At 43.0% G+C, this 13,889-nt stretch overlaps 1 protein-coding gene across 1 annotated transcript in view; it reads right to left on the bottom strand.

Annotated features, from left to right (window-relative positions):
- PIP5K1B (phosphatidylinositol-4-phosphate 5-kinase type 1 beta) overlaps nucleotides 1-13,889 on the bottom strand; it is a 330,053-nt gene that overhangs the window by 163,310 nt on the left and 152,854 nt on the right. Inside the window, exon 4 of the mRNA XM_082843121.1 lies at nucleotides 2,321-2,451. Coding sequence (XP_082699247.1) covers nucleotides 2,321-2,451 — 131 coding nt within the window. The remainder of the gene's footprint in view (nucleotides 1-2,320; nucleotides 2,452-13,889) is intronic.

Genomic DNA, 13,889 nt, shown 5'->3' on the forward strand with positions numbered 1-13,889 from the left:
TCATGTACAATTCAGTTGCTAAACAGATGTAATTTTGATATTTAAGATATTAATTAAAAAATCATTTAGGGGGCTTCCCTGGTGGTGCAGTGGTTGAGAGTCTGCCTGCCAATGCAGGTGATGTGGGTTCGTGCCCCGGCCCGCGAAGATCCCACATGCCGTGGAGCGGCTGGGCCCGTGAGCCATGGCCGCTGAGCCTGCACATCCGGAGCCTGTGCTCCGCAACGGAAGAGGCCACAACAGTGAGAGGCCCGCGTACCGCAAAAAAAAAAAAAAAAGAAAAAATCATTTAGGGTTTTATGAGCTCCAAGAACAAAACTTGGTATCAACTAGAACAACTGTCACCCTAAAATGGGAAGCAATGTGCTAGCTCGGTGGTTCTCAAACTTTTATGTGCTTAGAATCACCTGGAGCAACTGTTAAAACAGATTCCTGGGTCCCAGACCCAGAGTATCTGATTTTGTTGATCTGGGGGGAGCCCAAGAATCTGAATTTCTAACAAGTTCCAGATGATGCTGATGCTGCCGGCCTGGGGACCGTATGCTTGGGCCATGCCTTCCTGCGGTTCCCATCAGTGGTTGGCTCTGTTGATTGGACACTATGAGAAGAAAAGCTCAGCCAGGATGCAGCACCCTGCCCTTCTGTGTACACCCATCTTGAGCTGTAACTACTCCGGCATCCTGAACTCACTGCCAGCCAGCCTCTTACAAAAGGCCTCTGCTCCTCTTGTTCTTTGCAGTGGAAGAAAAAAATAAGGTTGGAATATTTGGGTAGAGGCCCTAGAAGACCATGAGAATTAGAATATTCTGGAAACACATTTACAGGACTTTGAGCCTGATTCACAGGAATTTGAGCCTAACAGAACACACCAAAAGATTAAGATAAACTCATAACCTCCTGACTTTAAAGAGAAAAAATAGTTAATACATACTGTTTTGGAATGATAGGTTGTTAAAAACAAACACAACGGACATTTTCCAGCTATAGAAAGAAGAGCAGTGTCATGAGCAGACAGGATTATATCTTAGGCCTTGGGGTTGTCCATTTTCTGCATGGAAACTAGTTCTTGTGGCTGCTAGGGAAACCTAGAGAAGCAAACTTTAGAACTTGCATAGACCAACTTTGTTCTTCAGCCCAGAGCATTTAAAGCAAAATGAAGCTGTCTGGGTTCATAGCTGACTTTCTTTTCTCCATGGGCTCTGTTGTGGCTACATGGACACCCTCATCTAAAGGTTTTATTTCTAGGCAGTTGACACCTGGACATAGAAATAAATGTAAGTACCATCTCCCTGAAGGTTTTTTAAAAAAATAAGACAATGAGAACACTGAGAGGAAAAGTGTCAGTCCAACCATTCTCACTCAAGCCAAATAATAATTGATAATAAAATTGGCTTATTTTGGAGAGAAACAGTTATTTTAAAATAAATGACAAGTCAATCCTCATAGCCCCAAAGAAAATATAATTGGCCCCAAGCCCCCAAATGAAATCTTTTTATTTTTTTGAAAAATCCTGTCTGTAGTAGCTACATTTCCAATTTAATCATGAGTAGTTCTCTTCCTATGTTAAGCTAGTATTAGACTTATAAATTATTTATTTATTTATTTTGGTAAAGCATGTATAACATAAAGCTTACCATCTTAACCATTTTAAAATACATAGTTCAGTGGCATTATGTCCATTCGTATTGTTGTGCAACCATCCCTACCATCCATCTCAGACTTATTAGTTTGACTTCCCCCCGCCCAGTATAATAAAGTTAGACGTGATATGTATGGGTAACTTGGGTGTTTTTGCAAATATGGCATCAAAGTAGGGGGATCCTCATAAGCTTTCTGGAGGAAAGTTAAAGGAGGAGATACATGAGTGTACTCAGACAGGAGGCCCAAACGCGCATCCCCCAACTCATCTTTTAAGTTAGGGCTAGCAAAAACTCGGAACCAGCTGCTGCGTCTTGGGTGCCCTCTTTTTCTAAACCTATGCAGACATTACTCTGTGATTACTGTACTCTTTCCCACTGAATCTCAGAGTCTTTCTCCATAGGGTCTTCTAAGCATTATCACAACTAATTAATTACAACTGGCCCAAAGGATGAACCCTATTTACCATCACCACATACAAATGCAAGACCCCTGACGCAACCGAAAGTACTAATCATTTGGATTGCTTTTGGGCAAGCCAAAGGTCTAACATGAACATCAGTACACGATGTACACAGGCATGGATAATAAAGTCTTGTACTGGTAGAAAAGTCTTCAATATGGAGATGTCACAACGAAGCTTCCTTAGCATGGAAATCATCACAAGTAACAACGTTCTTACCTGGGTAGGAACACACTTTCCACCACATAGAAGTCTTGCATGAGAACATCTCGATCTGGCTTGGAGGTGAGATTACCCACTGTGTATCCTATTCCCAGCTGAATAGCACCTTTGATAGCAGATGATGCAGTCTGCAGGGACAACAAGGATTTCGGCGTTAGCCTCAGTAGTTGGGGCCTTGCTCAATGTCACAAGCAGCAAAAACAGGAGAGCGAGGTTAGATTTCCTTTCTTGTTCCTAAGCAAAGAGGAAGCTAGGTTTGGAAAGATGACAGGCTGCTTCTTTTAAGGGAGAGTACTTTCCAAACATCAAGGACACTTCTTGCCATGAAATTATTTCGGTGGTAATTATTCCTATAAATGTTCCTAAGGTCAAATTACAGTCCAAAATCTCCATCTTTCTTTTATTAAGAACTTAGAAACTTGGTAGAACACTTGCAATATATAGAATTATAATTTCTACCAAAGGATACTTGATACCATTGCAGTTTTAAAAAAATCAGAAGTTCTGTAACATACCTATGGATGAGGAAGAGTGTTTGTCTTCATAAGAAATGAGAGAGCAAAAAATAATTTGAGCCTTTGGAATATATAAAAAATTTTTTAAACATCTTTATTGTAGTATAATTGCTTTACAATGGTGTGTTAGTTTCTGCTTTATAACAAAGTGAATCAGTTATACATATACATATGTTCCCACATCTCTTCCCTCTTGCGTCTCCCTCCCTCCCACCCTCCCTATCCCACCCCTCTAGGTAGTCACAAAGCACCGAGCTGATCTCCCTCTGCTATGCGGCTGCTTCCCACTAGCTATCTATTTTACATTTGGTAGTGTATATATGTCCATGCCACTCTCTCACTTTGTCCCAGCTTTCCCTTCCCCCTCCCCGTATCCTCAAGTCCATTCTCTACATCTGCGTCTTTATTCCCATCCTGCCCCTAGGTTCTTCATGACCTTTATTTTTTTAAAGTTTTTTAGATTCCATATATACGTGTTAGCATATGGTATTTGTTTTTCTCTTTCTGACTTACTTCACTCTATAGGACACACTCTAGGTCCATCCACCTCACTACGAATAACTCAATTTTGTTCCTTTTATGGCTGAGTAATATTCCATTGTATATATGTGCCACATCTTCTTTATCCATTCATCTGTCCAAGGACACTTAGGGTGTTTCCATGCCCTGGCTATTGTAAATAGAGCTGCAGTGAACATGACCCTTTTTGAATTATGGTTTTCTCAGGGTATATGCCCAGTGGTGGGATTGCTGGGTCGCATGGTAGTTCTAGTTTTAGTTTCTTAAGGAACCTCCATACTGTTCTCCATAGTGGCTGTATCAATTTACATTCCCACCAACAGGGCAAGAGGGTTCCCTTTTCTCCACACCCTCTCCAGCATTGTTTGTAGATTTTTTTGATGATGGCCATTCTGACTGGTGTGAGGTGATACAGAAGACCTAAATAGACATTTCTCCAAAGAAGATATACAGATTGCAAACAAACACACAAAAGAACGCTCAACATGATTAATCATTAGAGAAATGCAAATGGAATATATAAAGTTTGATTTGAAAACTGCTTACTCGTTTTGCCATGGGTCCATAATCAAAATTTCCTTCACTGATCTATGATAAAACACATAGCATTGGAACACCAATATTTCCAACTTACTACTTTTCTAATATTAATCCATAATTAAATTGACAATGTTATCTTGGAGGAATAACATACGTGTGTGTGTGTGTGTGTGTATACATAAATGTGCATGTGTACATAAATACTTTTAACCAACATAATAGGAGAAATAGCAGAATAACTCAATTTAGGAAAATCAGAATGCATTCCTCTTAAGGGTGAAAGTGTGGCATATTTTTATGCCTTGCAGTGTTTAATGTAGTACCATGTACACAGCAGGAGCTAAATAAATAAATCAGTGGTTCTCAACCAGGGACATGTGACATTGTCTGGAGACATTTTTTGGTTGTCATAACTGATGGTGGTGGTGTTACTACTGGCATCTAGTGGGTAGAGGCCAGGGACACTGCTAAACATCCTGCAGTGCACAGGACAGCTCATAACGAAGAATTATCGAGCCCCAAATATCATTAGTGCTGAGGTTGAGAAATCATGCCTTAAATGAATGTAATAAAGATCATCTGTTTTATAAAAAAAAATTCCTTTTGAGTTATCGTTTTCACTTAGCAAATCCAAGACCCATCTCCACTTTCCCACGTTTTTTTTTTTACTTCTTGCTTTTAACGTCAAAAAACATATCTCCTTGAAAAAAATGTATCCTCTTGATTTCTATGATAGAACATGGTCCTGGGCCCAATTCTACCTCTTCTGATAGTCTCTCGTGTCTTCACTAACTTCTCATATTTTTAATTTATTTATTTGTATTTTTTTTGCAGTACACGGGCCTCTCACTGCTGTGGTCTCTCCCATTGCAGAGCACAGGCTCCGGACGCGCAGGCTCAGCGGCCATGGCTCACGGGCCCAGCCGCTCCGCGGCACGTGGGATCCTCCCGGACCGGGGCATGAACCCATGTCCCCTGTATCGGCAGGCGGACTCTCAACCACTGTACCACCAGGGAAGCCCCTCATATTTTATTTGTTATAATTGCAGTGCCCCTAAAAGTTTGATCCTTGATCCTTAGATTTCCTTAATTATGCAATCAATCCATTCCTAATGGCTTCAAATACTGGAACTAACGGCTCTATGCATATGACTCTCAGACGTTTTAAACCTACTTGGATGCGACTCTATCATCACAAACACAGTATATACGGCACCAAACTAAATTTCATCTTACAACCAATCCACCCCCCCTCCCCTGAGACTGGTTTCCTCTCCCAAGGTTCAGTAATCCTGTCAACCAAGGTTGAACCCCAAACAAACCACATCTTGCACAGGGCGAGGTCCCCAGTAAATACTTGCTAACTCCCCTTGAAATGGCCACGATCATTCATACCGCTCAGGCACCTCCACTCTACAAGCAGTAACAATCACTTTCCCATGGAGTCATCATTGAATCGCTCTGCTTACTTCACTGCAAATATTACACCACCCTTAGGGTGAGGAAAACTACCTACCCCTGTCCCTGCAGGAGGTAAGAGAAACATCTTGGTGTTTTTCTTTTTTACTTATGATTCCAGAGCAAGATGGCAAAAGACTGAGAGTCAAGTCCAAATAGTGCAACCAGTGCTTAAAAAACAAAAAGTTGCTATTTTAATGCTCCTGCTCTGAGCTCAGCAATGCCAATTGGCATCAGTGACCTTTTGTACCGATAGCTCTGACTTCTGAAGGCTGAAATGAATTTTTCTCATTTTAACCTCACATAAAAATTCAAGAGATTTCTCTTCTACCCATCACTCAGGGCAGTACGGCACAAGACATGACATCAGCATTTTCCAGAGGACCCAACATCCCGAAACGTTCTGTTCCAGACCTATCAACAGACTCACATGCTCTCAAATTGCTTTTCCTTCCCCGCACCCCACCCTGACTCTGCTTCCAGAACTACCTGGATTTCTGCTGAATTCAGTCACTTAGGGCTTCTTGGACTGGAACATCTGTCAAACATGGAGTACCCAATTCTTTGTCAACCACCCACCACGTGCCCCCTCCCACACCCCCAGGAACAGAGGGTGGTCAAAAGTGCAGGAGGATATATCTGGTATTTTCAAACCTTAGCAAGTCGGGGATTCACTGGGACACTTGTTAAAACAGACTGAAAGCACAACTACAGAGACAGTGTAAAGATCAGTGGTTGCCAGGGGCTGGGGGAGGGGAGGTGGAGCACAGAGGATTTTCAGGGCAGGGAAAAGACTCTGCAGGATACCTTTGAGACGGATGCACATAATTATGCATTTGTCTAAACCCACAGAATGTACACCACCCAGAGTGAACCCTAATGTAAACTATGGACTTTGGGTGATTATGGTGTGTCCACGTGGGTTCATCGGTTGTAACAGTGCACCCCTCTGGCGGGGGATGCTGATAATGGGAGGCTGTGCATGTGTGGGTACAGGGGGTGTATGGGAAACCTCTGTACCTTCCTCTCAATTTTGCTGTTAACCTACAACTACTATAAGAAGCAAGTCGTAAAAAAAAGTCCTTAGGCACTGAAAAAAAGAAAAGCGACTTACGGGTTGCATCTCCAGAACTTCTGATTCTGAAGGTCTGCGGTGAGGCTCAAGCATTTGCTCTTGCTCTAAGGAGCATTAAAAAAATCTCTGTCCCGTGGTATAGGATTAAATTTTGAATCCCCGAAGGAATAAGATTTTGGAAAGGACCCCGCTGACATCTGTTTAGTTAAACCAAAAACCAGACTTGTAATACTATTACTTTCCTTTCAGGCTCCTTAAAATGCAAGTGCTTTGAAGAGAGATATCAAAGAAATCATAATAAAGTTAATCTTTTTTGATCAACTATTTGTGCCAGGCACTTCATATATAGATAACAACAATTATAATCACAATCTACCATAATCATAGCACACACTTATAGAGTGATTACAAAAAGGCAGGCACTACTCTAAGTGCTTTTGGTTACATTAACTCTTGTATCTTCGCAACGACCCTGTGAGGTAGGTACTATTACTATCTCCATCTCACTGACTCAGGAAGGTTTAGTAACTTACACTAGGTCACACAGCTAGTGAAGAGGTGGAGCTGGGACTCATACCTGGGGAGTATGGCTCCTGAGTCCAAGTTATAAAGTACATGTTAGAATCTCTGACCTCATTTAAGCCTTTCAAGGACACTGAAGGGTAGCGACAATCACACTCATTCTACCCGTGGGGATCTAAGGCTCAGCAAAGTTAACTGACTTGCCCCACTCACATTGTTAGCGCGTGGTAGTCTGGCTGCAAAACCTGAGCTGCTTCAGTGTTCCTTTTTTTTTTTTTCAAAATGAGCCTGGACTCAGAGTTGGAAGCTCTGTCTTAAGTCTGGCTGTTTGACCTCAGCAAAGGAAGCAGCTCTGTGGGAGCCATTCCTCTTGATGAAAATAGGGATAAAATATTTTATTTGCTTCTAATCACACCCAACCATGGGTAAGCGTAAGAAAAACCTGTAAACCACTTGGTAAACCCGTATGAACTCCATTGTTAAGGTCACTACTGATAACTTTGGGAGGCAGAAACAAAAGGAGATATTCTGCTGCCACGGGAGGATCGTCACCTTAAGGTTTCCTCCTCCCCATCTTTGTGTAAAATTAAATGCTTTAGCATTGACGTGTTGGGGTATAATTAAAAAGCATCTTGTCTATTTCATGGAAACGTCCGCTTGTATTCACTGTGGCATGTGGTCTTTAGAGCCACCAGCAGTAAAGGCCCCATTACCTGACATTTTCCCATTGGACATTAGGCGCAGTGGCCGGGATGGAAGAAACCATAGTATTTTCTGACACAATCACTCTTGAGCAAGATGTGCTTTAAAATTACGAGAACACTTTGAAATGCTAGCTGGAGAGTCTCTGATTAGCAGACTAGTAAATCATGATGACAAAGAACCTGCTGTGTGTAGTGCCGGTGTCTGCTCCTCTAGAACCAGCAGCTCTTTCCCTGAACACTCTGAGAGAAAATGCCTCTCCTACTTCCTCAGGGATGCCACCAACAGAGCAGTGAGTCTGTAATGAGTTGGCAGCTTCGCACACACACACTCAGTGCCTCCAATTTTCTCTGTGTGGCTTTGCATATGCTCTAAATATGCTGAGACGTGACCATTTCCCCTTCGACCTCTGTGAAAACATATAGGTTTAGATTTCAGAACACAGCCAAACAGAGTCTATTTTTAATTCGGGGTTTTTTTTCAAGGGCTAAGTGGAGGCAACATATTGCATGGATACTAGGAACACCTCTAAAGCCTCTGATATTTGGAGAAAGAACCAGACCACACCACAAAGGCAAACCACACACACTTCATTTCATAGTTCCTCTTTACTAACCCAAATTTGTTCAGCAATGATGGCAATACTAAGAAGAAAATTAAGGTCAGCTTGCATTTGGATAATATGTTACGGTTTTCACAATATTACCTTTTAATGATTGCATTTGATTGTCACAGTTGTTATGTGGGTAGGTGGGGTTTTAATGCCCATTTTATAAAGAAACTGTGGCTGTGGACGATTAACTTGACCTAAGTCCCCTGGCTAGTATGTGGTAGAGCCAGGAGTGATATTCTGGTCTAGAAGGTACCAGTTCAGGGCTCTACCAGTGTGCACTGCTTTACCTGCCTGAATTTTCTCTGCAGGAGGTGGATGTGACTGAAGCCGAGACGTACTTGAGCCGTGAGATAATAATGATGATACTATCAATGAGACTAAGTGTCTATGTAAGCCCACTATTAGGGGAGCAATGATCCCGACAACAGTAAGATTTTAATGCTCTTACATTGGTTACAGGAAACTGCTTTCTACAGCACATTGTCTATGAAATTAGATCACTTAATATGCAATCTGATATCACTGGCTTTAAAAGGAAGTATGAAAACATTTCAAGTCAACAGCATTTTCCTCCCTAAGGTGATCTGATAACCTAATTACAGGATTATAGCCAATATATACATTACCGGGGTGATTTTTTAAAAAGCACAGATCTAATCTTGTCACCATCCTGTTCGAAGCCTTCTAATGGGTCTGTAGTATCCTCACCACAGGATTAACTCCAAGTACCTTAGCTTGACACGGAAACCATCTATGATATTAGACCCTCCGTACCTCCCACTGACTCCTGCATGCCAACATAAAAAAAGATCCTAAACACACACACACTACCCTTTGAGCAAGGGGACCTTACAGGTCCATGAACCCCTAACAACTATGTGTGAAATTTTCTGCTATGGGCATTTTTTTTTCCAAGGAGGGGGTCTAATGCTTTCTCTTTATCTCAGAACATCCATTTTCTCAAAACCACAGATGTAGAGAGGCTAATTCTAAGTCAGAGATGTTTACTGAGAAGCATCTTAAACAAGGCCATTAAAACAAATGGTTCAGTAACAACTCTTAAGAGTAAGAGGAGACAATCCTTGTTCAGCCAGGGAGACCGACCCCAGCCACTCTTTCCCATCTGACAGCTCAAGTCCAGTTCTAGGTTCTCCCTCCCGTCTCTGAACCTGAACTTGGCAAAGAGGGCAGAGATTTCTTGCTCATCCCAATGAAAGAATTAAGGAAAAAGAAAGGGATAGCTTGCACAAAACTGGCTGTAGGACTATGGACATGGGATACTTTGTGAGCAGGCAAGCCTAAAGCTTTCTGAAAGGAGGCGGGACTGCCTCTCACCTGCAGGTTCCCCAACCCATTTCTCCAGTCCTTCCTTGCTGTGTTGGTTTTCTACTGCTGCTGTAACAAATGACCATAAACTTTGTGTCTTCAAACAACACAAACGTATTACCTTACAGTTCTGGAGGTCAGAGGTCCTAAAATCAAAGTGTTGGAAGGGTTGCATGCTATAGGCTGTAGATGAGAATCCAGTTCCTTGCCCCTTCAAGCTTCTAGAGGTAACTCATATTCCTTGCCTCGCGGCCCCGTCCTCCATTTGCAAAGCCAGTAGCATCTTCAAATCTTTCTTAATGTCTCTCTTTGTCTCCCCTCTGTTTTTGTCATCACACCTCCTCTGATTCTGACTGTCCAGCCTCCCTCTTACAAGTACCTCTGTAAGTACACTGGGCCCATCTGGATAATCCAAGATCACTTCCCCATCGCAAGATCTTCAACTTAATCACCTCCGCAAAGTCCCTTTTGCCATGTAAAGTAACATATTCACAGGCTCTAGAGACTAGGGTGTGGCCATCTTTGGGTTACCCATGATTCTGCACACCACACTCTATTTCAGGGTTGACTCCAGCATTTCTTCCAGGGTTGCACAGGCAAAGAGAAGACCTCCCCTCAAAACTCCATTCAGTCACAGGCTGTTCATTCGTTTAACAAAGATCTGAGAATTTTCTGTGAGCTAGGCACTGTGCTACATGTTGGGGAAAGCATAAACCAAAAAAAGACACTGTTGTTGCTCTCATGAGAGTTTCTAGTCTAGTGGGTGAAAGAGATATTAAAGATACACATTCATGGAGGAGCCTCAAGATGCCGAGGAGTAAGATGTGGAGATCACCTTCCTCCCCACAAATACATCAGAAATACATCTACATGTGGAACAACTCCTACAGAACACCTACTGAACGCTGGCAGAAGACCTCAGACCTCCCAAAAGGCAAGAAACTCCCCACGAACCTGGGTAGGGCAAAAGAAAAAAAAAAGAAAAAACAGAGACAAAAGAATAGGGACGGGACCTGCACCAGTGGGAGGGAGCTGTGAAGGAGGAAAGGTTCCCCCACACTAGGAAGCCCCTTCGCGGGCGGAGACTGCGGGTGGCGGAGGGGGGAAGCTTCGGAGCCACGGAGGAGAGCACAGCAACAGGGGTGTGGAGGGCAAAGCGGGGAGATTCCCGCACAGAGGATCGGTGCTGACCGGCACTCCACCAGCTCGAGAGGCTTGTCTGCTCACCCGCCGGGGCGGGCGGGGCTGGGAGCTGAGGCTCGGGCTTCGGTCGGATCGCAGGGAGAGGGCTGGGGTTGGTGGCGTGAACACAGCCTGCAGGGGGTTAGTGCGCCACGGCTAGGCTAGCCGGGAGGGAGTCCGGGGAAAAGTCTGGACCTGCCGAAGAGTCAAGAGACTTTTTCTTTCTTCTTTGTTTCCCGGTGCGCGAGGAGAGGGGATTAAGAGCGCTGCTTAAAGGAACTCCAGAGACGGGCGCGAGCCGCGGCTAAAAGTGCGGACCCCAGAGACAGACATGAGACGCTAAGGTCGCTGCTGCCGCCACCAAGAAGCCTGTGTGCCAGCACAGGCCACTCTCCACACCTCCCTTCCGGGGAGCCTCTGCAGCCCGCCACTGCCAGGGTCCCGGGATCCAGGGACAACTTCCCCGGGAGAACGCACAGCAAGCCTCAGGCTGGTGCAACGTCACGGCCTCTGCCACCGCAGGCTCGATCCGCATCCGTGCCCCTCCCTCCACCCGGCCTGAGTGAGCCAGAATCCGAGAATCAGCGGTTCCTTTAACCCCGTCCTGTCTGAGCGAAGAATAGACGCCCTCCAGCGACCTACACGCAGAGGCGGGGCCAAATCCAAAGCTGAGCCCAGGGAGTTGTGCGAACAAAGAAGAGAAAGGGAAATCTCTCCCAGCAGCCTCAGGGGCAGCAGATTAAATCTCCACAATCAACCTTATGTACCCTACATCTGTGGAACACCGGAACAGACAACGAATCATCCCAAATTGAGGAGGTGGATTTTGGGAGCAACGAGATATATATATATATATATTTTTTACCCTTTTTCTCTTTTTGTGAGTGTGTATGTGTATGCTTCTGTGTGTGACTTTGTCTCTATAGCTTTGCTTTTACCATTTGTCCTAGGGTTCTGTCTGGCTTTTTTTGTTTGTTTGTTTTAGTATAGTTTTTATCGCCTGTTATCATTGGTGGATTTGTCTTTTGGTTTGGTTGCTCTCTTCTTTCTTTTTTTTCTTTATTACTTAAATAATTTTTTTTCATAATTATTTTTTATTTTAATAACATTATTTTATTTTATTTCATTTTATCTTCTTCTTTCTTTCTTTCTTTCTTTCTTTTTCTCCCTTTTATTCTGAGCCGTGTGGATGACAGACTCTTGGTGCTCCAGCCAGGCGTCAGGGCTGTGCCACTGAGGTGGGAGAGCCAAGTTCAGGACACTGGTCCACAAGAGACCTACCAGCTCCACGTAATATCAAATGGCGAAAATCTCCCAGAGATCTCCATCTCAACGCCAAGACCCAGCTCCAATCAATGACCAGCAAGCTACAGTGCTGGACACCCTATGCCAAACAACTAGCAAGACAGGAACACAACCCCACCCATTAGCAGAGAGGCTGCCTAAAATCATATGGCCACAGACATCCCAAAACACACCACCAGACGTGGACCTGCGCACTAGAAAGACAAGATGCAGCCTCATCTACCACACACAAGCACTAGTCCCCTCCACCAGGAAGCCTACACAACCCACTGAACCAACATTAGCCACTAGGGGCAGACACCAGAAACAACGGGGACTACGAACATGCAGCTTGCAAAAAGGAGACCCCAGACACGGTAAGTTAAGCAAAATGAGAAGACAGAAACACACAGCAGAGGAAGGAGCAAGGTAAAAACCCACCAGACCTAAAAATGAAGAGGAAATAGGCAGTCTACCTGGAAAAAAATTCTGAATAATGATAGTAAAGATGATCCAAAGTCTTGGAAATAGAATGGAGAAAATACAAGAAACGTTTAACAAAGACCCAGAAGAACTAACGAGCAAACAAATAGTGATGAAAAACACACTAAATGAAATTTAAAATTCTCTAGAAGGGATCAATAGCAGAATAACTGAGGCAGAAGAACAGATAAGTGACCTGGAAGATAAAATAGTGGAAATAACTACTACAGAGCAGAATAAAGAAAAAAGAATGAAAAGAACTGAGGACAGTCTCAGAGACATCTGGGACAACATTAAATGCACCAACATTTGAGTTATAGGGGTCCCAGAAGAAGAAGAAGAAGAGAAAAGGAAAGGGACTGAGAAAATATATGAAGAGATTATAGTTGAAAACTTCCCTAATATGGGAAAGGAAATAGTTAATCAAGCCCGGGAAGCACAGAGAGTCCCATACAGGATAAATCCAAGGAGAAACACACTAAGACACATATTAATCAAACTATTAAACATTAAATACACGGAACAAATATTAAAAGCAGCAAGGGAAAAACAAAAAATAACACACAAGGGAATCCCCATAAAGATAACAGCTAATCTTTCAGCAGAAACTCTGCAAGCCAGAAGGGAGCGGCAGGACATATTTAAAGCGATGAAGGGGAAAAACCTACAACCAAGATTACTCGACCTAGCAAAGATCTCATTCAGATTTGACGGAGAAATTAAAACCTTTACAGACAAGCAAAAGCTAAGAAAATTCAGCACCACCAAACCAGCTTTACAACAAATGCTAAAGGAACTTCTCTAGGCAGGAAGCACAAGAGGAGGAAAAGACCTACAATAACAAACCCAAAACAATTAAGAAAATCGGAATAGGAACATACATATCGATAATTACCTTAAATGTAAATGGATTAAGTGCTCCAACCAAAAGACATAGACTGGCTGAATGGATACAAAAACAAGACCCGTATATATGCTGTCTACAAGAGAGCCACTTCAGACCTAGGGACACATACGGACTGAAAGTGAGGGGATGGAAAAAGGTATTCCATGCAAACGGAAATCAAAAGATAACTGGAGTAACAATTCTCATATCAGACAATATAGACTTTAAAATAAAGAATATTACAAGAGACAAAGAAGGCCACTACATAATCATCAGGGAATCAGTCCAAGAAGAAGATATAACAATTGTAAATATTTATGAACCCAACATAGGAGCACCTCAATACATAAGGCAAATACTAACAGCCATAAAATCGACAGTAACACAATCATAGCAGGGGACTTAAACACCCCACTGTCACCAATGGACAGATCATCCAAAATGAAAATAAATAAGGAAAC

The sequence above is a fragment of the Leucopleurus acutus genome, assembly GCF_964270905.1.
Source record: "Leucopleurus acutus genome assembly, chromosome: 7".
NCBI classification, from domain to species: Eukaryota; Metazoa; Chordata; class Mammalia; order Artiodactyla; family Delphinidae; genus Leucopleurus; species Leucopleurus acutus.